At 35.1% G+C, this 26,318-nt stretch overlaps 1 protein-coding gene across 1 annotated transcript in view; it reads left to right on the forward strand.

The window, feature by feature from the left end:
* Nucleotides 1-24,990, forward strand: part of COBLL1 (cordon-bleu WH2 repeat protein-like 1) — a 100,006-nt gene extending 75,016 nt beyond the window's left edge. The window contains exons 8-16 of the mRNA XM_011990995.1: nucleotides 3,376-3,529; nucleotides 3,972-4,046; nucleotides 5,268-5,387; nucleotides 7,408-7,642; nucleotides 8,657-8,751; nucleotides 11,168-11,170; nucleotides 12,642-14,209; nucleotides 16,091-16,267; nucleotides 22,444-24,990. Coding sequence (XP_011846385.1) covers nucleotides 3,376-3,529; nucleotides 3,972-4,046; nucleotides 5,268-5,387; nucleotides 7,408-7,642; nucleotides 8,657-8,751; nucleotides 11,168-11,170; nucleotides 12,642-14,209; nucleotides 16,091-16,267; nucleotides 22,444-22,530 — 2,514 coding nt within the window. The 3' untranslated portion in view covers nucleotides 22,531-24,990. The remainder of the gene's footprint in view (nucleotides 1-3,375; nucleotides 3,530-3,971; nucleotides 4,047-5,267; nucleotides 5,388-7,407; nucleotides 7,643-8,656; nucleotides 8,752-11,167; nucleotides 11,171-12,641; nucleotides 14,210-16,090; nucleotides 16,268-22,443) is intronic.
* Nucleotides 24,991-26,318: the final 1,328 nt, after the last annotated feature.

Here is a 26,318-nt window from a genome sequence, read left to right on the forward strand (position 1 = left end):
TTCAAAGCAATATTTAAATACTGCCAATTCCTTGGTGCATTTCTTTCTTACCTTTTTGTTGCAGCGGGCCCTTGTTTTGAATTATTTCAAACGATGATTGAGAATCCACCCCCATGCCTACCCTAGTCAGGATGATCATAATATTTAGTCAGAATTGACTTTAGTGACTCTGAAACAAAATCCGATTTTGGGTGGCAGGATTTAACTCTTTTCTTGCTGGATTATAGAGAAATCTGAGGAATTTTGGAGGAGGAATCAGAGTAATGGGATGGGGTTGGAGGCAGCTATTTACCAACTAGTAGGAAAGAAGGTTAACATTTCAACTATTGGTAAGACCTCCCTGGTGCCACCTTGTCCCACTCCTCTGTTATAAGGCACAGTTAGTGGGTTTGTGAGAGGTTTGTTCGGTGAAGCTCCTGCCACTGTAGACCTAACAGTTTCTCTCCCTGTTGAAGTGACCTGCCTTCCTCTTTAGTACCTAACACAGTTGGCAAAGAGCACAGCTAACTCAAACCCTTTTCTTTGGGAGCAGGCTTCCCTTTCTCTCTGGCAGATATATTTAAAAATTATAAAATAGTAAATTTGCCCATTTTTTCTTGGTGTGTAGCAAGGCATAAAGACTGAAAAATATCTTATGAATTAGTTCACTTCCCTTAGACGTACCTATGTTGTCTTGTAAGACTAGACTGCCCCAGTCTTTACACATGCTCCTGGTCTGAGTACGTCAAGGTCTTTTATTTACAAATGAAGATGGCAGCATATCATTCATTTTTTATTCATTCAAGGAGTATTTACTTAGAAACCTCTGTGAGCCAGGAAAACAGCAGCGAGCAAAATAGGGGAAAAAAATCCCTGCCTCTGTGGTCAACCCTAGTGGGAGCAGACAATGTATAAGGCAAATAAGTCAACCGTATAGTATGTTAGAGAGCAATTAAATGCTGATCATAGAAATAAATCTAGGAAGCAGGGATAAGAAATATTGGGAGTCAGGGAGGAGTTCGTTGAAGAGATGACATTTGACCGGGTATGGTAGCTCATGCCTGTGATCCCATCACTTTGGGAGGCAAGGGCAGGCAGATTACTTGAAGTCAGGAGTTTGAGACCAGCCTGGCCAACATGGTGAAACCCTGTCTGTACTAAAAATACAAAAATTAGCTGGGCGTCATATTGCATGCCTGTAATCCCAGCTACTCAGTAGGCTGATGCATGAGAATCACTTGAGCCTGGGAGATGGAGGCTGTAGTGAGCCGAGATCATGCCACTGCAGTCCAGCCTGGGTGGGTGACAGAGTGAGACTCTGTCTCAAAAAAAAAAAAAAAAAAAGACATTTGAGAAATGGCCTGAAGAAAATGGACACCGAGTTGTCAGAAGAAAAAGCATTCCAGGGACAGGGAGCAGTAAAGGATGACCACCCTGTGATGGAGGAACTCTGCCGGCACATTTGAAGAGCAACAAAGAGGCCAGTGTGGCTGGAGTGGAGTGAGCCACTCCATTACCAAAGGAGGAGGCCAGAGAGAGCTAGATGCCAGGTTGTTAATGGACTTATAAAGGGAACTATTAGTGGGTTTTAACCAAAGTTAACCTAATCTGGCTTACATTTTAATAGGATCCTTTTTTATGATCTTATTTAAAGATAGCAGATTCTTTTTGCTGCTATGTTGAAGGACTATAGCGAAACAATGTGGAGATGGAGTCTAATTAGGTATTTTCTAATGATGATTCAGACTGTGTAGTAGCAGTTAAGCTGAATGCTGGATATCTTCTAAGGCAAGTGATAAAAGGGTTGACTCAGTGTGAGAAGTGACAGAAGATGAGGGCAAATGGAAGGATAACTTGTTCTTTACTAAGACAGGGAAGGCTGAGAGACTAGGATGTGGCAGAGGGATAAAGAGGAATTATCATGATCTCAGTTTTAGACATGCTAAATTAAAGAGGCTTCAGACATTAAGGAGAGATCAGAACAGAGGTCCAAGATAGAGGCATGGATTTGGAATTCATCGGCATACACATTATACTTAAAGAGAACAGATGAGATCCTCTGGAGAGGGAGCAGAGATACTAAATGGAATGTGTTCACAGACCACGCCCTGGGTCACACCAGTGTTGATCAGGAGATGGAGAGAAGCAGACACAGAAAACTGAGTAGCCAGAGAGTACGGATCTATGAAGAGTAAGAAATGTGGTCTCCTGGAAGAAAAATAATGTATTTTAGGAGGGTGATCAGCTTTGTTTAATGTTGCTAATAGGTTGCATAAGTGAGTTCTGAGAAGTGGCCATGGATTTCTTCATAGTCAAAGTCTTTGGTGACTTTGATAGGAATCATTTTAATGGATCAAAAGCTGAGAAAAGTATCGTTGAAAGGGTTCAAGTGGGATAAGAGAAATTAGAGACACAAACTGCAAACAACTCTTTTATTTATTTTTTCGAGATGGAGTTTCACTCTTGTCACCCAGGCTGGAGTGCAATGGCACGATCTCAACTCACTGCAACCTCTGCCTCTGGGATTCAAGCGATTCTCCTGCCTCAGCCTCCCGAGTAGCTGGGATTACAGGCGCCCGCCACCACGCCTGGCTAATTTTTTTTTTTATTTTTAGTAGAGACGGGCTTTCACTGCATTGGCCAGCTGGTCTCGAAATCTTTACCTCAGGTGGTCTGCCCGCCTCGGCCTTCCAAAGTGCTGGGATTACAGGTGTGAGCCACCTAAACAACTCTTCTAAATAGTTATTTATTCATTTATGCATGCATGCATGCATGCATTCATTCATTCATTCATTCATTCATTCATTCTTGGTAAAGGGAAAGAGCAAAGATGACATGGCCATTGGTCAGGAGGCACTGACCCCTGCTGAGAGAGGATGTCTTAGGGTCTGCTGACAGTCATGGGCTAGGAGTGTGAGCCGTAGCTGTTTCTGGTAGGTGACCTTGAAGGACCTTTCCTTGGGTAGACATATAGATTTTTGCAGTATTCCTCACTGAAACACTGCAGTTATAAAGAGGTAGATTTAATCAAGCTAGATGCTACTGTACAAATAATGTTCCCTTTTTCATCCCTTCCTTTTAATTTCTCCAGGTTTGTCTTTAAAAGTTAGCTTTTAACTCTGTTACTTATGAGTCCTCTACATTACAGTTAGTTGTTTGCGTGGCAGTCTCCCATTCTAGCCCAAGTTTCTTGAGAAAGGCCATATTTTAGTTTTCTTTATGTATCTATCCCATAGCCCAGCTTCTGCATGTGGCAGATGCTTCATAAACGTCTTTAAGGAATGACTATTATGTTCCATTTGGGTACATCTGTGTTTGACATAAAGTTCAGTGTCTTCCTAAAGTTTGCTACAGATCTCTAAATGTAGGATTCTATTTGGTCATTTTGTTTTCCAGAGTCCCTGTGAAGCAGGAAGAGTGAGGGCAGACTCACTGCAGCTCAGCAGCACATCTGCAGGGAATTCGTCTTTGAGAAGGACAAAGCGAAAAGCACCTTCCCCACCCTCCAAAATACCCCTGCATCAAAGTGATGAAAATAGTCGTGTGACTGGTAATGTGGTTTTTTCATTAACATTACATTTGTATTGTGTTTTGTTTAATATGGACAGTAGGAAAGATAGGGGTTTGTAAGTTATGCTTTTTTGATAATAATACTTAGGCTTTTAAAATACATCTTGATTAGTCTCACTTAACTGCCTTTTAAAAATCTGAAACATCACCAAATAAAGTATCAAAATTATACAGCTCCATTATCCTGAGGTGAACATGTCATAATTCGTGAATTTATTCAGAAAGATAATGCCATTTCAGGATTAGCTGTATGTAGAAAAGGGAGTCTAAGTGGATTTTAGTGTTTTACAACTAGATAGTAAAATGACTTCTAGCAAGGCTCACTGCTTTCTGAACAATATAAAAATAACTAAGTTAAACTGTTAAGGAATTGTTTTGTTTGTGAATATGACTTTATAAGTAGTGTTGCTTCTTTCCTTTAGCCTTACAGCCAGTGGATGGAGTTCCTCCAGACGGTGCTTCAGAAGCAAACTCTCCTGAGGAGCTATCCAGCCCAGGTATGATGCCCTTATTCCACATGGTGTAATTACTGAAAAAGGACTTCTATGATAATTGAGAAATGAATCCATTCGCGATGCTTTATACTTGAAAGAGATGCAGATTCTTTGGCCTCATTTCCCAAATTCTGTTATTATGAAATGAATTCTTGCCCCCACCCCTCTGCCCCTCAACTCAGTTAGAGTATGAAGCTGGCAGAGATCACAATTTCAGTTCTGGAATTGTCCTTGAGTAGTTTCTCTATGTAGTCTCCTGCTTTCCCTTATGCAATATCAGGTTAACATTTATTAACTCCTTCCCAAGTGTAATGACACACCATAATTAGGAATGTACCTTGGCGTGTGCAGAAGAAAACTTACAGGAAAGTGTAAGCACAATTTTTTTATGCAACTGTTCTAGGTATGAACTCAACATACAAGTTACCCTACTCTAATGGTAAAAATTTGTTACCATGAAAATGTTTCCTGTTGCAGTATATGGCTCTCCTTGTGCATTCTTCCCAAACAAAATTCCATTACAAGTTGTATAATTTATTCTAATACTTTTCTAGTATTTTTAATAATATCTACTTAGTAGCTTTTATAAGAAGTATGATAACAATGTTTTAATCTTTACAGTTACTATAAGACATCAATGAATGTGATAGACTAGTAATGTCATACCAAAAATAGAATATGATTATACTAGGACTTTATCATGGGGATAATTTTGTAAGTATAAAAAATGCTTAATATAACTCACCTGATTTTTATAATTTATATTCTAAATACAGGAAACATTTAGGAACAACACTCTTGAATCTTGAATCTTTAAGTGGTATTTAAGAATTTGGAATTTTAACATATATATGTAAGAATTCTTCACTCCTCTGTGATTTTAAATCTTACTCTCAGATAACTAGTAATGATTTTTCTCAGCTTTTACTCAGAATAATATAAATGGCCCCATTTTTTTTCCACAAAGGAAATGTATTGAATAATAACAATTAAAACTGTTGAGTGAAATTAGAAGTCACTGAAGCATTATAAAAAGGAGTGCATGCTATTCAAACTTTGCTTCATATTTGTTTTTCTTCATTTTTTTTTCACTTTTACCTCTTGTTTAATGCATCGATAATTGTGAGCTAACAAATCTGATTTCTTCCAAAATGCTTCTTAGTCTCTGCTTGCCTTAACTCTGTTGTCTAAGTGCCATTTCTACAGATTCTACTTCTTTGGCAGAAACCTCCTTTGGCCCTGGGCTCTCCAGTCAGGAGCAGTGCGCTGCGCCCAAGCTGATGGAGGAAACCTCTGTCTTTGAGTGCCCTGGAACACCTGAGGCAGCCATAACATCATTGACATGTAGGTGGTCAGGCCTTTCCTTGCTGGTGCTTTGTGTCAGGCAGATTAAGATATCATCAATTGTAAATTTGATTAGCTGTTGAAACCTTGTGTGAACATATTTTATAAAGAAAGATAAGTTTCCCCCTTTTCACTTGAAGTTTTATCTGGGTTTAGACTTTGTTGTTTTTCCCAACCATACAGATGAATACAACAGAGTCGATTAGTTAAATAAAATCAGTGGTTCTGAAGAATTTTAGCTTCTCTTCTATTTGGCTTACATATACTGAGGGGTCACTTTGAACACACAGTTGAGGCTGGGCCTGGTGGCTCACACTTACAATCCCAGCTACTCATGAGCCTGAGGTGGGAGGATCGCTTGAGCCCTGAATTTTGAGACAGCAGTGAGCTATGATCATGCCACTGCACTCCAGCCTGGGTGACAAAGCAAGATCTTATAATAAAAATTTAAAAACACATTTGTATCTAAACCATCATGGCCTTTCATTTTTCTCAATACAGTTTTTTCAAATTATATAAATACATTCTTAGCACATAGATAAAATATCGTAGACACATTATATTATACATTGGCATCATAATGACTATTTCACGTCATAATAAAGCATCATTTGCCAAAATATGTACATTTGAAAATTCACTTAAACCTAAATTTTAAAATATTTTTTATTGAGTAATCTATTTTTATTAATGATTAAAATACCATTAAAATTTCCCATGTTCATTTCTCAAAGAGCACAAATAGCACATTTTTCTGCCTACATACTTAGAGATAAAATTTTAGAAGTATATTTTAAGTACTTTATTGAATTATGTTAAAAATTAAATTTTCTGAATGTACTGATTACTATAATCGGATGCTATACCGCCTACCCACCCCACCCCCACGACCACGCCCCCAGCCTTGGGATAAAATTAAATTTCATTCAGATACTATGGTGTACATGGAAATGTTTAATTGTATTTAGCAAAAATCCAGAACCTCACTCTTTGGCTTCCATTTACTTCCACGGCTAATCTTGACAATGAACATTAACTGCTCGGGGTGCCTCCTTCTCTTTTACCCTGCTGGCTTGGTGTTGGTGATAAAATACATTTTTTTATACAATGAAATGTTAACCACAGCTATTGAAAATATTTATGTGTACACATATATATTAATATGGATAATATTTAAGATATTGTAAGTGGAGAAAAAAGCTAGGTGGCTACAGTATGCTTCCATTTATATTAAATAAACTAACAAAGGGAAACATGTGAGTATAGTTATAAGCCTATATATGTATATTACACTTTCTCAGGACATACAGGAAAAATGGTTAAAGTAAGTTGCCTCTGAGAATCAAACTGGATAGGAATAAAACTTAATTTTCATTGTCTGATACTTGCTCTGTTTGCATTTTTAAAAATTAAACATCTAGGTCAGTGGCTTTTAACTCAGGTTGCATAGTAGAATCATCTAAATAGTTTTAAAAGTCCCTTGCCCCACCCATCAGAGATTCTGATTTTGTGGAGTAGGGTGTGAGCCTCAGTATTTTTAAAGGGGGCTCAGGTAATTCTCGAGTTTAGTTGGTTTTAATAACTATTGAGTCAAATTTTATGAGTGCCCTTGTAGACAATACAAAAATCTCATGTGCTTTTCGTTTTCACTTTTAAAATTATTAATTTGCCTTTAATTTGCACTATTGAGTTGTTGGATGAGTATAAAAAACATTGAATTGAAAGATATTTCTTAAATGAAATATTTAACTTGAAGTTTATGAGATTAAATAACCTCTTGTCTCTACCATGAATGAAACCTACAGTGATAGCAAATTGTTTTGAGAATTATGAGTCTGAGATAATCTGGTTTTATGTTAACATGACTACTCACCAGGAGAAAGAACTTCACTATTATTTTTGAAGCAGAACTTAAAAGAGTCCAACTAATTATTATTTTTCAAAATTCCTTCCTTGCCAGAATTGCATAGGATGAATGAGGCAAATTAATATTTAGGATTATATCTGCATTTCTTTGTAGCTGGAATAAGCTCTGATTATAGCCTTGAAGAGATAGATGAAAAGGAAGAACTGAGTGAAGTGCCTAAAGTTGAAGCTGAAAATATTTCTCCGAAGTCACAAGATATTCCTTTTGTATCTACTGATATAATAAATACACTGAAAAATGATCCCGACTCAGCCCTTGGCAATGATAGTGGAGAGTTCTCACAAAACTCCATGGAAGAAAAACAAGAAACTAGAAGCACAGATGGACAGTAAGTAGTCTCTGTGCTGGGGTGTTGGTGGCAGTTTGTTTAATTAATATTAGTTCTGAAATATAGATCTGAAATTTTAAACATAAATATAGTCAGCCCTTTGGTTTTGACTTTATCCCTTTTACCATTATTATAAGAATGTTTATGAATGAAGTACTTATTTGCATGTAATTATGTTCAAAGAAAATCAAATGTGACAGTTCTAATATCCCTGTGTCAGATAAGCCATGAGAAATAGTTAATTTGTGTGATTCAAAAATGAAAGTTTTTCTTTGTGTGTGTATTTTGCCTGTTACCTATGTGACCTAAATGTAATATTTAATTTTCAATTTTTACCAAGTATTCCTGGAGGATTTTCACCGGTATGTGAAAACAATTCTGCATATTAGAGTATGATGTTAAATCAAGAGTATTATCTTTGCAGTCAACTTTATGAAACAGAGAATGTATTTTCCACTTGATTCTAGAAATGGACAGCTATAGTCTAGTGCATTTAGGTTTGAAATGCAACAACATGCATAAAGATGAAATCAGCCAAGCAAAATAAACCATATATGTCAGAGGTTTACTATAATTTGCATGAGATTGTCTCCTTATTAAACTGTTCTATCACCAAAGGGAAAAAAACATCAGTGAGGTCAATCTACATTCTGATTTATATAGTTGACCTTGCCAGATGCAAAACTAAAATGTTTCATTTAATTTCCTTTTTCTTTAAAAGGCAAATAACTGATAATAACCAAAGAAAGCCACTGTTTTGGAAAAGTGTCTATTTTACCAAGCTTCTTTCTTTTTAATGGGACCACCATATGAAAGCTAATGTGTCATGGCAGCATTTCTTCTCAGTTATATTTTTTCTCTGCTTTAAATTTCCGCGGTTTGGCAGAAATAAATGATTGTTTTAGTCCATCTGTCTTTGGAAATTATTGCCTGTTTTCTCATTGTGCGTGCGTGTGTGTGTGTGTGTGTGTTTCAATAGTATCAATATATAACATACAATGTTATATCTTCCAGAGAACCACACAGTGTAGTATATGATACAAGCAATGAAAAGAAGGTAGTTGACAGTATAAGAAACTTGAAGTCATTGGGCCCAAACCAAGAGAATGGTGAGTTATATAATTAATAGCCAGCATTTTATTTTATTATATGCCAAGGACAATTCTTAACACTTTATATGTATTAACTCATTTAATCTCCTGTAACTCACTTAATACTTACCTCATTTACGGATATTTTGGGTACTATTATTTTTATTCCCATTTTGTGTGCCACAGAGGTATTAAGTAACTCACCTTAGGTCTCACAACTGCTATGGTAATGGTGAACCTAGGATTTAAACTGGGGCAATATTGCTCTTGAGTGTGCCCTTAACTACCATGTGTACTACTTTTGTTGTTAAAACGTAGAAATTATCTAATTTAGACTTTGGATCTTAAAAATGTTTCCTCTGTGTATGTAGCTGTGATCTGTTTCTCTTTTTTTCCATCTAACTTCCTTGGATGAAACTTTTCTGCCTGATTTTTCAAGGCCCAAATCATCTAATAATATAACCTTATTTACCACTGTTTCCCAGTTCCCATCCTTAAATCAACATAACTTATTTTTTCTCATGATGTCATTTGCTCATTTCTATATCATAAGGCATATAGTCATGTTGTCTTTGCCTAAAAAACAATTTTTCATCTATTTTACCCATTCAATTTTTATCCAAATCATATTTCATTTCTTTTACTTGATTATTAGGAGCTTTGTGGTTCTATATTTACGATTCCTCAACTGAATTGGGTAGTCTTGGATCGGAGAAATTACATTTGATATTTTTGCACTACTCACGGCACCTAGCAGAATACTGAGATACTCATAAAGTATGTACTTAGTATTGAATTTCAGAAAAACAATCCTACGCAAATAGAAAATTCAAGGAATACACAATGGTGTTTTAAGGGGTTAAGAAGGAAGTGGCTTATGAATTCTCATAGTTCAATCTATTATGTTAATATAGAAAACTAGGTTAAGATATTTAGAAAACATAGGGATGTAGTATTCATATTTGAATAAGACATAAATAATCACAATGTCATATTTATATATATATAATTATATATATATAATTTTATGTATGTGTTCATTAACTTGAATATATATGCTACTGATTCATTTTCTCCCACATTCAATACCATTGTGAGATACCATACTGAGAAGGTCTGAAAGCAAATAAGTTTTTCATTCTTTTCCACTTGAGTCAGTTTTTCACAGCATGTACTATGATGGCAATAGCATTCCTATTGAGAAATTATGATTTAAAAGCTGCTTCTTTCTCTTTAAAACAATAGTCAAGTTGAATCATTTTTGTTAAGATTTTTGTTGTCAAGTTAGTGCCAGAGTCACAAGAGTCACAAGTACATTTACGTGGTATTTTGATTTGCACATGTTTTATTTTGCTATGACCTTTGTCAACTCTAGTTCTTTTTTAAAGTAAATAATGTCTATTATTCTTTAAGTACTTTTATTCTGTTTTCCTTTTTACCTACCCTTATCTAAATCACCTTTTTGTAAGTTTGTCAATGTCAGTGTCACTTTTGAGTAGAGGGTCACTATAGTATAAAAGATACCTCCTCCCTCTACTGGCCATCCTTGGAAAATGATCTAGCCCTTCATAAACACTTGGTTAACATCATTGTCAGTTGTAGATGAGGATGGATTCTGGGTTTCCAGGACTGCCAATCACTGGAAATAATCATGAAATGTTGAGAAGAAATTCAGAGTTAGACAATGGTAAAGTAGGAGTAACCTACCAAAAATATGAAAAACAGAAACTTATAATTCTAAAACCAATACATTTGGGTTTTTAAAAGGGGATTCAACGTAAAATATATGTTTACATTGGTTTACTTTCTTTGGGAAAATGTTTCTGTTGTGTGAACTGGGAAATACATATATTCAGTGGAAAATTAGAAATAAGAAAAAAGGAAATATATTTAGATTCATTTCCTGCTGCCAGAGGGTCTTAAATTTTTCCATGCTCATAACAATGTTCAAAATAGTGTTTTTCATATGAACATTGAAAAATACTTATGAATCAAGTAAATTGAGAGCAGAGGCAGAAATATGCCTCTTCTATGGTTCCTAAGAGCATGGGTCCTTAATTTTGTAAATCAAAATAGTTAATAATCATTGGTCACTGAGAAAAGAATTCACCTAAGTATATAATATGTATTCTGATACTCAGTTGCATTTTATCTGGGAAGAATAAAAATGAGTTCCATTTTAAAATTACATGTTTAATATAGGAATCTTGCAACACAATATGTAATATTAACTGCCACAACCAAATAACTGTGCAATCAGGCAGAGTTTAAAAACGTGAAGATTTTTAAAAAATTGTTTGTATACAAATTTGCCTAACATGATATTTTTCTGCCTGCATATCTTTTTTCTTTTTCTTTTTTTAAGAGAGAAACTATATAATATAGCTCATTACATTTTAGGCAATGTACTTCATCTCATCCTTATAAGTAAAAGTGGGTAATGATAAAACTATAGAGAAATACTTGGCATACTTTCACAGTTTGACCCCCAAAGCTCACATTTAACTTGTGCTGTGCAAACTATTGCCATATGTGAAAAGGCCACTAGGGTTTTGAAGATAAGCACAGTGATCGCGCAGGAAGCATGATTCTTCAGGGCATTTAAATAGAGGAGCAGAGGAATGACTTAATTCAGTACTAGGCACATGGTACAGACCCCAAAGCCTGTTTCCTTCCACATGCCTCCTGCCAGTGCTTTGCCGTCATGTTGTTGACTGGAAGCTGTTGCTCTGTTAACCTAGAGACTGGCAAATGGTTTTTGTTTTCAGGAGGTCTGAATTAGAATCAAGAGGAAAAGTAGTGCAAAGGAGAGGAAGGTTATTTTCTCTACTTTGATTTTGACTGTGACTCTAGAATGAGGATGCCTATTTCTAACAGAAAAAAATCAAAACCAATATGACTGATTTCATGCATTGAAATCACTGATGTTATAACTAAAAATAAAGTCCTCTAACAGCCTTCAGCAAAGATACCTAATTAACAAGACCATCAACTGAGATTCTGGTCTTTTTTTCTTTTGAGATGGAGTCTCACTCTCTCGCCAGGCTGGAGTGCAGTGACACGACCTCAGCTCTCTGCAACCTCCACCTCCTGGGTTCAAGCGATTCTCTTGCCTCAGCCTCCTGAGTAGCTGGGACTACAGGCGTGCGCCCCCGCACATGGCTAATTTTTGTATTTTTAGTAGAGACCGGGTTTCACCATGTTGGCCAGGATGGTCTCGATCTACTGACCTCATGACCCGCCCGTCTCGGCCTCCCAAAGTGCTGGGATTACAGGCATGAGCCACCACGCCTGGCCTGAGATTCTGTTTTTACTGTAAATCTTAATGTTTTCTGTTAAGGCCGTCATTAAAACTGACTGCATTTCCTGAGATTCCTTTCCTTTTAATGTTAGGTATGAAAATATAAATATGCTAGGGGCTATAGAAAAGATAGTCAAAATAGAGGAAAAATACAGTTTTTGAATTTGTCAGTTTCATTTTTTGTCATTATGAACAATGGCTGAATGACATCTAAGAAGTAAAAACTTATTTTTACTTACCTTCTATGGAGTGTTTATTGTGGTCAATATACTAATGAGCATGCTATCTAAATGATACACATATAATATACATATTTTCGCCTTTTTTTGTCTGAGCAAACTGAGGCTTAACGGGGTTAATTAACATGTTGTGGCCACACTAGTTAAGCCAGGGGTTAAGCCAGGGATTCCAGACTTCAGTCTGTATGAATCCAAAGCCCATACTGTTTTCTCTGTATGCTACTACCTACCTTTATATAGTCAGTGAGTTGAAAATTATCTGTTGAATTCAAACCAAACTATTTCAGGTGGGAAAAAGTAGGCATTAAAAACTTAAGGTTTTCTATTTTTTCATATATTTAACTTGATGATTTTTTTTCTCTCAATAGTACAAAATGAAATAATTGTCTTTCCAAAGAACACAGAAGACAATATGAAAAATGGAGTGAAGAAAACAGAAATCGATGTAGGAGGCGTTGCCAAAAATAATGACATTGATATGGAAGTTGAGAGACCATCAAACTCTCAGGCACATGAAACTGATACTGCTATAAGTTACAAGGAAAACCATCTAGCAGCTTCATCAGTACCAGATCAAAAACTGAATCAACCTAGTGCAGAAAAGACAAAAATGCAAGATGCAGCAATTCAGACAACCCCTTCTTGTAACAGTTTTGATGGGAAACACCAAGATCATAATTTGTCTGACTCCAAAGTTGAAGAAAGTGTACAAACTTCAAATAACAACATAACTCAACACTCATCCTTAAGTTCACAAGATTCTGTAGATACCTCAAGGGAATTCAGGAGTCAAGGCACCCTAATTATACATTCAGAAGATCCGCTTACCCTAAAAGATCCAATTTGTGCACATGGTAATGATGATCTTTTGCCTCCTATAGATAGGATTGATAAAAATTCAACTGCTTCTTACCTAAAGAATTATCCACTTTATAGACAGGACTACAATCCCAAGCCAAAACCTTCAAATGAAATTACACGAGAGTATATACCCAAAATTGGAATGACTACTTATAAAATAGTGCCTCCCAAATCCTTGGAAATACTGAAAGACTGGCAGTCAGAAACCACAGGGTATAAAGATGATCAGGACATACACGCTTTAGGGAAAAAGCACACTCATGAGAATGTGAAAGAAACTGCCATCCAAACAGAAGATTCGGCTATTTCTGAAAGCCCAAAAGGGCCACTGCCAGACCTTAAACCGAAGCCAAACCTGAGAACAGAGCATCAAGTGCACAGTTCTGTGAGCCCACCTGATGGAGCCATGGTTAGTCCTCTGAAACCTGCTCCCAAAATGACAAGAGACACTGGCACAGTTCCTTTTGCACCAAATTTGGAAGACATAAACAATATTTTGGAATCAAAATTTAAATCTCGGGCTTCTAATCCCCAGGCCAAACCCAGTTCTTTTTTTTTACAGATGCAGAAGAGAGTATCGGGTCACTATGTGACATCTGCAGCTGCCAAGAGTGTCCATGCTGCCCCTAATCCTGCTCCAAAAGAACTGACAAATAAAGAGGCAGAAAGGGATATGCTGCCTTCTCCAGAGCAGACTCTTTCTCCCTTAAATAAAACGCCTCACTCTGTTCCACAACCCCTTGTTGAAAAAACTGATGATGATGTCATCGGTCAGAAGCCTGCTGAAGCCTCTCCTCCTCCCATAGCTCCGAAACCTGCGGCAATTCCTGCTCGTCAGGTATCCACACAAAATCTGAAGACTCTGAAAACTTTTGGTGCCCCACGACCATACTCCAGTTCTGGTCCTTCACCGTTTGCTCTCGCTGTAGTGAAAAGGTCACAGTCTTTCAGTAAAGAGCGCACCAAGTCATCTAGTGCTGGTGCATCGGTCCAACCTCCAGCCAACACAGAGGAAGGGAAGACTCATTCTGTAAATACATTTGTGGACATCCCACAACTTGGTGTGTCTGATAAGGTAACTGTAGCCTTTTTAAAAATAAGTATTCAAATTTAGTCACAGGGTTTAATGGGGATTAACAAGCATGTTGATATGTTTGTGTGCTACTTTACTCTGAACTCATATTACTCTGAAATTAAGCTATTGTAGTGAAGAGAGTGGTAATACATAAAATCTGATTATTTGCTTACAATTATAACTTACATAACTTGTTTAGGTATTGCTGTAAGGTCATCATTATATAATTGTGTCATTAGCAAAGGGTTTAAAGTTTCTTCGCTCATATCATTTGTATGGTATATTTACTAGTTTATGGTTCTATTTTCCTGTGTTATCTTAATTTGTTTTTAACTTGTCTAAATCTTCTGGTTTATTCTCCAATTTTACATTACTGTGTAATAGCAAAGGAAACAGTCTTAATGAAATGGAAAAATAACAGTTATCAGAGACTAGACAAAATAACTGAGCATCTCTCAGCTATGTGATTTCTATCATATACACTCAACTTCAGCTTGCATATATTGTGCATTTTCACATATAAATAAATTGAAAGCAGAGTTTTAAAATGTAATTTTCTTAATTCCCCATTTTGTTAAGTCAGTGTCAACTTTCAACTATAATATGTATGTTGACCAAACTGTTATCTAACCACCATCTAACCTTAAATATTTACCAAAAAGGAGTATTGTTGACTTAGTGTTTGGTCAACCAAGTGTTGTATTTTGCTACCTTCAGATAATAGAGTCAAAGGAGAAGATGAAATTCACAGCACGGTTTATGATAATCCTCATGCAATTTTAAAGAAATGCTTTGTGTACTCTTACTCTGATAGTGTTTAAAGAATACATTCATATTTGTGTGACAGTTCCAGAAGTATTTAATATTACTTTTTCAAACATTCCTAGAGCAAAAGAATGTTAACCATATTGCCAAGTAAATGTTTTTCCATAATTGTATAACAATATCTTAAATAATATTTTTTCATGTATTTTACATTTATGTTTATTACTTTGATATAGCATCGGGAATAGAAGTATGATATAGAGATTAGTTCTGTACTTGGGCACAAAGCCTGTGATTTTTCTTGGACTAGAATACCATTCCTAAACAATGGAAGCTTGGTGTAGATAATAAAGCTTTTAAGTCATTGCCTGAGCCCTCTTTGGATCATTTTTTGGTAAAGATATGTATTTGGCAGTTTGAAAAAGACATTTAAGATTACTTGATAACATATGCCAGTTACATCAGTTACTAAATATGCCTTCCTGAGAAGCGTAATTCAATTTTTGATTCTTCAGTTTGGAAGTTCCTAACTTTTATATGTTGATTCTCATGGCAAAAAATAAAACATGGTCAGCACTTAGTCCATGTGACTTCCAGAAACACAAAATTAGCTACTAAGTGTAGCATAGTAATTCGTATTCCTTTATTAGAAGATATATTAGATTCAACAAATATGACATTGTCTATTTGACTCTTTTGCTCATTTTAAAATAGTAATTTCACAGCTAGTATGTTGAAACCATGAAAATGGGTCATTTTTTAGTTTGTAGTATTTTAAAAAATCTTAATTTGACTTTTCTAACCAATTCTGTGTATTGGTGAAGTCAGCAGTATTTAATTCAAGAACAATAAAATTACCACTGTATTTATGAAGCAAAGAGGTGGTACCACTTTTCTTCTTTGGCTTCCTGAGTTCAAGAGAAAATAATGCCCTCATCTTCCAGCTTAGCTCTGGCAGCAGAGATAATTCAGTGGGTGAGGAAACAGAGCTGTGTCTGAAACACCAGTGTGGCAAATGGCGATTGTTAAAGAACTATGGATGATGAAAATGTTTTGCAAAAAATGGCCCATTCTTTTCTTGGCATTCATATAAATATTTCACATTTATTTTTGTAGGATAATAACTCTGCACATAATGAACAGAATTCCCAAATACCAACTCCAACTGACTGCCCATCATTCACTCGTATGAGACAAAGTTCTTTAACATTCCAAAGCTCTGACCCAGAACAGATGCGACAGAGTTTGCTGACTGCAATCCGTTCAGGAGAGGCTGCTGCCAAATTGAAAAGGGTAAGTCTTCTTTATCAGATGGGTGACAGTGGGTTTATTGTCACCATTGTCAAACTAATACTTAGGGTAAAAATTTTCTAGCATGTAAATCTAAATAGCATTCCCAAAGTTACTCTTTTATGTCTTTGAAGTATAAGCTGAAAGAGTTCCAGAGTCTTACATGTACTTGAAAAATATGTCAGGTCTATTTTCCACAATATGGGCCAGGTGCAGAACTTGAATTTTGTTCATTCTTATGTAACTATATAGAGAATGCCCTGGACTCTTATTTTAAGAGATTATGCTAGCACCTCAAGAAAGACTCTTTGGAAAATACCTCCCTGTTCCAAAAAAGGTAAATTAGTGATAGGAACCTACAAGTTTGTAGTCATAGCTCTTGCCATGATTAGTCACTGCCATATGTGAGGCTTAGGGAAGAGTTTTATAGGTTAAACCAAAAAAAGTACAGAATATCTAGAGAATGTAGATGATAAATAATGCAGAAATTCAATTCTTAGTAATGTCCTGCCAAAGTTTTCTAGCTCCTGCTTACTGTGGGGTAGAATAAAAAGAGGAAATCTGCTTTTTCTCAGGAAAAACACCCAAGTGTCACAGGGAATTCTTTTCAGGTGAATTTCCTCCTTGCGTTCCCTTCATCCACTGAGAAGAAGATGTGGTGAAGCTTTGAACAAGGCATCAGCACTTAACTTAGACTCTCCAGAGGCAGTCCTCTCCCTAAACCTTCTCCCCTTAATTCTCTCCCCTTAATTCTCCTGGTTGGGAGCACCTCCGCATCTAAGACAAGGAAAGTACTTATTATTCCATTAACTCCTGAGGCATTTCATTTTGTGAATTCCTTCTGTGATCGTTTTAAAAGTCATTTAGAGAATAGTAAGAGACTTGTTGAGCACAATATTGAGCTCAACAGAAATTAAATCTGCAAAGGAACAGGAATGCTACAAAGATAGGAAAAGAAATGGGGAAAGGCTTTCTGGGCCTTTCAACCGTATCAACATTGGCCAAACTTGACTGCGTAAGCCAACTTCCTTGGTGTGTATGTGAGGAGGTATGAGTGACAGCCATTCCTTCCCAGAGGACTTGGCACCCTGTCTGGGCAAACATGGAGACAAGGCAGAATACTGGGTACTGTCAGGAGTGGAGGAAACAGGAAGGAGTAATACAGTGGATTAGATTTGAATTTTGTAAATTATTTGTAAAGTCTGATTTTAGTGCCTGACAGCATAACAATTTGATATAGTTTTTAATATTGAAATTGGTTTTTCATCGGTCATAACAAATTTATATTTTCAGAGAAGGATAAATACCCATGTTAATAAATTATACATCCTCACTTGTGAAAAATTTTCTTTTTCTGATCTTGTGAATTAAGGATGAGTTTCAAACCAAGAACTACTGGTTGCTCAGTTCAATAAATTTGGCAAGCATTTTTAAAGCACATAAGTAACAAATATTGTACGAGATACTGAGAACACAAAAATGAATAAAATGAAGCCTCTGTCTTCTGTGCATTCACAGCCTGGTCCTGAGATACAGTGGTATATTGGGGCCATGGGAGAACCAACTTACTACACAGAAACTGATTGCGATGCCTTTATACTAGGTCAGTGAAGATATTCATCAGTTTCAATGAACTAATTGCAGAAAACTGCATTAAGTTGGAAATGCCTTTTTGGCCAACAGAATTATACAGGCCAGCAGCTATATACTTGGTGTGTTATGGGCCCTGACTTGGCAGTCCTTTCACACAGACAACTCTCATTGCTTCTAGAATGAGCTGAATATGAATCAACATAAAAAGCGGGCACTAAATGATTATCCTATAATTGTTTCCTGTTTAAAACTAATTACTTTAGGTTCTATTGAATCTAAAATTTTCTCTCTTTCAATGGAACCTTATTGGTAGCTCTGAGTATAGTGCCAGATTCTAATTTTTTTAAAATAAAAATCCCATCTATAATCCATCTCATTTCACTAAAAATGGACATGGTATCTAGTAAAGTTCACAATATACAAACTTCATGACCAGTACTTTTCACTTCTAGTTACATACCCTAAAAATGTTATTGTGTACCAGGACTCTCACACATAAGAGTGTTCATGGAATATTATTTGTAAAAACTCCAAATAAGTATAACCCTAATATCCAATTAGTAGAATTCATAGCAGTATATTCAAATAATGGACAAAATATAGTAAAATGCAATAATGTGCATAAAAATAGATATATATGTGTAAAGTTTGACAGCATACAAAACTAATTTAGATTATTTAGTGATGCATGTATAAGCAGCAGTTATTTTTAAAAGCAAGGAAGTAATTACAAAACTTATGATAGCGCTTACTTCCAGAGGGGAAGAAAAGGGGTCGGTGAGGGCTTATTGAGGTAGGCTATGCACACAGTTTAAGGGGTAATCAAAAAGCTAAGTAATCCACGTAAATGTTATTTATTGTAAGGCAATAAAAATATTCAATATAAGGCTAAAATCTATGATGAAGAAAATACCACAATTTTAAAAGACGATTAATAGGAAACTTGGAGGTGTTTTTTCTCTTGACATGAGTGGTGCATTGTAAGCATGTTTGTTTTTCACTGGGCTACGTATTTACATTTAGTGAATTTTTCTATATATATATTCTATTTCAAAAAATTGCAAAAGGAAGTAAAAACGGGCACAGGCAGGCTCTTAATTTCTTGTGATCTTTGCTTAAGTCCTGTGTTTCTGTTCTGTACTGAAGATTTCTTCTAGTTTCTTTTAAATTCTGACATTTCTTTTATAGAACAACAATTGTATTGCCAAATAAAATCTCTGGTGATTTTGATGGTAGGTTTAGATTGTTCATCAGAAAGTTGGCTCTGTGTTTCTCTGTATCTTGGCACCCAAATATTCAATTTAACTCCAGGTACCCACTTGTCTTACGGCTCTGGTTCATACGCAGGCAATTAACCTTCATTATAATGGTTGGTTCACAATAGAACAATTATCTAGTTGATTAATGTAGTGTAAATGTAGTCATAAATATGCCATTTTTCTTCATGTTTCAGAAGGAATTTTTTTACATACCTTTCCCCTACTCAATCCCCATATAGTCACAGAGATTAGTCTTTTCTTCATGTAAAGCATTAATAAATCGAGCTCAGTATGTTATAAATTGTGTGATGTTAAGGTTTATATATGAATCAGCAAATTATTTACAAAGAACAAGACAGATTAATTCATTACCCTTGGCCTGTGTTGACATAAGAACAACTTTGGCTTTCAGTACTTGATGGTCTCTGATTTACTAAAAATCAAGTTATTACCCCATTACAAGTAAGGTCTGAAAATAGTGAATCATATTTTGATATTTATCGCTATGTATTAAGTGTTTTTCAAATGTAAGATTTATCTTTGGTTCAACAGAAGGTGGAGGGAAGGAAAAAACTGGGTAAGTCATACAGAATCTTGCTGGCTTGTTTTGTTTATTTAATTAGTTTTTTAAATTCATATTTCCTTAGTTTAAATTTGAACAACCAGAGTTTCAGGTTGGCAGCGATTTCTACGTTTTTAAAGTAAATGTAAATGATAGAAATTTTCATAGTTACATTCCTTGTGGAAAAAAAGAAAGCTATGTGGAATTCCTAAAAATTCTTTAAACTTCAAGAGTAGACAATCAATTAGTAGATATTCACATCAGTAAATTCTTAAATTTTTTTTTAAGTATCTGTATTATAAGTGTAATATGTTCCTCATTCAAAAACATTCAAGTGATACCTTCTTTTTTCTTTATGAATGTTTGTAAAAAGCTACCATATTCCATTCAAGAAATATTTATTGAGCACTACACTGTCCCAGGCACTAAAATAAATATTGATATAAAGTTGGTATAAACTGGCATTAAAATCAATAAGATCTCTGCCCTCAGAATTTATAAACTAGTATTTTAATGATGGCTTCTTTTGTTTAAAAGTTTAGTAAACAAGTTTTTAAATAGTAAAGAAGATGTCATTTTTCTTCAAAAATAACCATTCTTGATAGGTTGCTCTGTAAGCTTCTAGGCCACTTTTGTAATATGTAAATGTATTTAATTTACAAAATGGAATACTCTGCAAATCCATTCATAAACAAATGTCTCTTCGAAGCTTTTTCAAACTGTTAAATATATATATCTGTACTATTCTTTTTAAGATTACATAGTATTTGACTTTATGAATGTAACATAGCTTATTTGTTCCTTATTGGTGGTCGTTCAACTGGATTCTATATATGGTGCTACAATGAGCATCTTTTACTTGGAGACATTTAGAGCCATCCATATGTTTTCTAAATGCCTAAAACAAATTTTCCCCTTCACAAAGAATTATGAGAACTGGAATTTTGGCAAGAATTGCAAAATAATTCTCCCGTACACAGAAACATTTGGGACCAAGGTTCCACAATGAAAGTCATTACCTCTGCAGCCAATTAAACCTACTGAGTTCCTTTCCTTATGGGGGCCCAGTGTGCAGTGGCTGCAAACAGCAGACTCCTTGGTAGTGTATGCAACCTGTTTCTTATATAGGTTGCTCTAAGGGACCTTGGTGATAGGCCTTTCAGATGTATGTTCATGTCTCTGACCTTGCACTACCTCAGTGTAAGCTCCAAACAGGCATACGAGGTGTCTTTGGAAAGCCCCAGGGTACTGTGGCCAGGGTTCACATTGGCCAAGTTATCATGTCCATCCACACCAAACTGCAGAACAAGGAGCATGTGATTGAGGCCCTGCACAAGGCCAAGTTCCAGTTCTCTGGCTGCCAGAAGATCCACTTCTCAAAGAAGTGAGACTTCACCAAGTTCAGTGCTGATGAATTTGAAGACATGGTGGCTGAGAAGTGGCTCATCCCAGATGGATGTGGGGTCAAGTACATTCCCAATCATGGACCTCTGGACAAGTGCCGGGCCCTGCACTCATGAGGGCTTCCACTGTGCTGCCCCCTCTTAATACTCACCAATAAATTCTACCTCCTCTCCAAAAAAAAAAAAAAAAAGAAAGTCATTACCTGTCATTTGTTGGCTATTCTTGGAAAGAAATCTCACAGGTATACTAAACAGAGTGCAGATGAGTTTTCCCTTCTGCTGGTGGCAACTCTTCTTCTTACCCATTTTCTTTTAGGTGTGTATCGTCAATCACTCTGCTCCATCCTGGATTCATCAGACAGTCGAGAAAACTCATTAGTTTAGATGACCAATCTTTATTTAGTAAAAGGCAAAAAACGAAGCGCAAGGAAGCCAAGTCCAAACTTGCCAATTTCATTTTCCTTTTAACCAATTTACTCGGTTGCTAGGAAAATCTGTGGCCATTTGTACTCTAGTTGTCTTCTTGTGAGAAGATGATAGTGTATAGTTATGAACCTAAATTAGTAAAATTGTAATCTAAATTGTCTTAAAATATCTTTATTGTATTGCAGGTATGATATTTCAAAATATAGATATTTACTATTCAGAATCCAGATGACTTTACATTTTTCAAAAGCTGGAATTCACACTATGTAGAAAATTCTTGTTTTTGTGTTTTTATTCACTTATAGTTTGTGAATAGAAGACTTTACCATAGAATTTTGAAACTTAGGAGTTTACTTACTAAGAAAAAGAAAAAAACTCCCTTTCAGTCTGCAATCATTTGGCTTAACAGTCACCGATTTTACTTTTTAAATCCTTCACATGAAAACGTTTTTAATACCAAGGACTCGTTTTTTTGTTTTGAATAAATAGGGGGCCATGGGGAGGGGGATTTCATGTTGATTTATACCATCAGTACAAAACTTGTAAAATTCATTGCTTTGTGGAATTCACTTTATCTTTCTACATTCTCAGAGGCAGTTCTGGGGAGCCAGAATTACAGAATTAATCTAGCTAAAAATGCTGTTTAACAGCTTGGCTTGCAGTCTGTTTGTGCTCTTGTCCTTTGTGTTGATTTGGTAATTTTGTACAGAATAAGATGTGTTAATGGATTATTTAACTTATTTGTTGTGAAAATAACAACTCTTTTTAAATTTTATGGTAGAATGAACGTTTATTCTTGATTATAATTTATTAAATAATAAATACTTAGCATTTACAATTAAGCAGAAGTTAAAATGTGGTAACTGTTGAAAATTGAAAATTAGACAGCTGTCCCATTTTAAATTGACGGGTGCAAAGTGTGTTTCTTTCTCTTAGGTTACCATTCCATCAAATACAATATCTGTGAATGGAAGGTCAAGACTCAGCCATTCCATGTCCCCTGATGCCCAGGATGACCGTTAAATGTTACCCCGCCACACCACTGCACTTCACTTCCACTTCAGACCAACTTCATACTAATGGAACATTTTGGCAAATGTATATTCAGATGTACACTAATATATTATCTGTTAAAATATTAGAATTTGTGCTGTGGCTTTTAATGCCAGAAGAAAAGTTACCAGAATTTATAATTTATAATAATTTTTTAATCTTTTTTTTTTTTTTTTTGCCTTAAGAGTTGAATATGCTGCTTTAGAACTTTAAAACAAGGTGTAAATGATTTTCATTTTTTACAAATGAAAAATAATCACTTTGTATTGATTTCACTTACCAGCACATTCTCTACAATGGTGACTTAGATAAAGGTATAAGATTCATAGACTTATATTTGTATGACATACAACTAGGACAAACATAGATATGACATTTGCTGCCTCAATGTTGCAATTGGAAATATTTATAAGTTATATGAAAGCCTGTTTTGTGCTGAAAGAATAATTTAGAAAACTAGTGATATCAAATAAGTATATTCAGTTCAATAATTGTTTTCAATGATGAATCACTTAGTGTGAAAGACTTGCCTTGTGTATTCTTTGTGTAATTACAAATCACTGTCAATTTTATGGCAAGCTCATAGTATTTTAATATTTTATTAACATGGAACTCTTGTTTTTTTAATCTTTAGAACTTAAATTCTACAAGAATTTAAAATATTTTCTGTATATAATTATGACATTGTCACACAGAAATTACACATTTTATGTGCCAGAAGCCTTAAAAATCTTTCTGTGAAAATGCTGATATATTGTGACAGTTATTTCACATTTGATATGTAGAGAGGAATAGGGGTTAGTTTATGTTTATATTGAAAAACTTTAAAGACTATTTGGAAGTTCCAGAAATTCTGGTTTTAATTCAAGTAAAATGATAAAATAGTCATTATATAGTTCAGATGCTAATATCCTAAGTAATAATATATATTTACATTGAAGCTAAAACTGTTAAGCAAAACAATGCCAATTTGTCGGCTTACAGCTCTTCTGGAGTCTAGAGCTTGTTGGTGTTCTGTCCCTACTTTAAGAATTTAATTGCTCACTTATTCTAAAAGCTTTGTTCAAACAAGATGATATTAAATTTGTTTTCACTAAAACTACTGGGATATCTGCCTCTTGGGGATTTTTTTTTCTATTTAATAAAAGTAAGTTGTATATTTGGGGTGCTTTTTAAAAAATATAGTTTCTGTCAACCAGAATGTTTATTTCCCTTACCTGATGCATACATTTCTATTAGCCAGTGAACAAACAAGAAATTTGTAAAATTTACCATCTATCAGGGATCCCTAGTGTACATTTAAGCCCTGGCATTCTGACTCCAAAATGCATGGTCTAAGCATGTAAAATGTTTAGAATAGTTCCTGATACATGGCATGGCCATCTCAAATGCTAAATGTTGCTGCTGTTTTCCTTGAATCAGATGGAGAGACCCTCATATATAGATACTTAAGTTATGTTGTTATAAGCAAGTAGAGAAGAGTGAATTTTTTAAAAAAATTGTGTTGGCATAAATATCTACTAGTAAACATATAAATTTGGATCCCTAATTTAAACCGTCATATATTTGAGTTGGATTGAAGACTTAACTAAAAGATAAGCGACATGTAGGATGTTTTCAATATATTAATATATAAGAAAGGCTTAATTTATGAAGATATAAAAGTTCCTACAAGTCATGATAAGTCTACCTAATAGAAATATCAGCACATTATTCTTACAAGAGGGAATTCAAAAGGCCAACAAACATGGAAAAAAAATAGCCTTCACTGGTAATCAGGGAAATACAAGTTAAAAACATGGAAAGGTGTCACATCAAATTAGCAAAAACATAAGTTTCAAAATAGCAAGTGTTGTCAGGAACATCAAACAGTGGGAACTCTAACTGTTGGTGGGAAAATACACTGGCTTGACTACCAGTTCTGCAATATCTAGTCAAATTAAAGATTCCCTACCATGTTACCTTAAATAAGTACTTACGCACATGCATAAGGAGACATCTACAAAAATGTTCATGGCAGCCTTGTGTAAAACAGCAGAAAGGGGTCCTAACCCATGCTCAACTTTGATAATGCATATATTCATGTGATAGACTTCCACACAATAGTCAAAATGAACAAGTTAGAGCTATGTGTGTCAGTATGAATACATCTCAAAAATAAGTGACAAGAGTGAGTGGTGGAACAAGGCATTTTACGAAATTAGTTATATAAAGTATAAATATAAAAAATGATACTATAAATTATTGCTGTATATGTAGAAAAAAAATTTGCTGATGGTTACCTGTGGGAACCAAGAAAGATTGAATTGAGATTTATAAGAGGCATCAATTGTGTTTGTAGTATTTTATAAACTGCTGTTTGAAAACAAGTGCTTATTCTAGATTCTAGTATACTTGTAGTTTATAATTAAAATAATGTTTTAAAGGTCACATAGGATTTAGGGGCTATGTATATAAACCATTAATGCATTTATGTTCTGAAAAGTTGCCTTATCTACACCATTTTAGGAGAATGTGTGCTACCGTCTCAATGGGGAAAGAAATTTGTGACAAGTAGTTTTCACTCATCCTAAAATAACAGCACAAGTAAGATAAAGGAATGGTCTAGAACCAACTTTTGACTTTCATGCATAATTTTTAGCATCTAGGCATTTTGCTTTTCCTTCTTTTCCCCCATCAAGTTATTTCTTTATATAATATTATAATTCAGATTATATATATATATATGATAGAGTATAAAATACATTCTTTTTCATCCCCAGCATCCCACTCCCCTCTCTAAAGATAGCTGTTAATATTTTGATATGGAGCTCTATATAGATGTATTTATTTGAAGTACATTTGTGCAGGTGTGTTGGGGGCTTTTGTGTGTGTGTGTGTGTGTGTGTGTGTGTGTGTGTGCGTGTGCGTGTTTCTTAACATGAAAGGAGTCACACTCTAATACTGTTTAACAACTTGCCTTTTATACCAGCAGTGTTTTGGAAGAGCTTTTCTTTTTGCACATACAGATCGATCGTATTTCCGTTAGCCATTCTATTTTTTCTTGCTGCGGTCCATAATGTTGGCTGGAGTGAAGAGATTGCAGTTCAGATCACAAGTCTGCCACTCATGAGTCATGGGATCTTGGGCAAATTACTTTCTCTATGCTTCATTTTGTCTTCTGAAAAATTAATATGAATAAAACTGAACACTTTTTAAAAATGGCAGGTAATTCATCTTTTAAAGTTACCTGATGTCAATATTATTAGTGAACAGGTGTTATTTGCCTAATACACTCCGTATTCTTTGAGTAGTGACCCTTCTTCCGATTTCATCTCTTTATATACTGCCAGATCTGGCCTTGGCCACTAGGCACTGGCAACAGCATATACACTCTGTCACCTTATCCAAGTCCTTGAAATGAGACCAGCCTTTGTCCTGAGACTTAGTTACTTATAGGTGCCTAAAACCGAAAGTGTCCCAATTGATACAATTATGTGTCTAATGCCAGTTTACTTTCTACCCCCTACCAATAAAGAAAATAAGTATCAAAGAGCTAAGAATCAAACTCATTTTAAAAATCTACTGATTTTGATAACTGACTTGACAGAAAAGAACTCGCAATTTGAGGTCATAGTGAAGATTTCCAGGGTCAAAGTGGTTTCTGAGGTTTTAGATGTAAAAATAGTTCCTATTTATTTGATATTTCAGAGTTTACAATGAGATTTTTATTTGATCCACATATTTAAAAGGTGTGCAAAGATTGCTACTTTACAAAG

Source organism: Mandrillus leucophaeus, unplaced genomic scaffold (assembly GCF_000951045.1).
Source record: "Mandrillus leucophaeus isolate KB7577 unplaced genomic scaffold, Mleu.le_1.0 Scaffold389, whole genome shotgun sequence".
NCBI classification, from domain to species: domain Eukaryota; kingdom Metazoa; phylum Chordata; class Mammalia; order Primates; family Cercopithecidae; genus Mandrillus; species Mandrillus leucophaeus.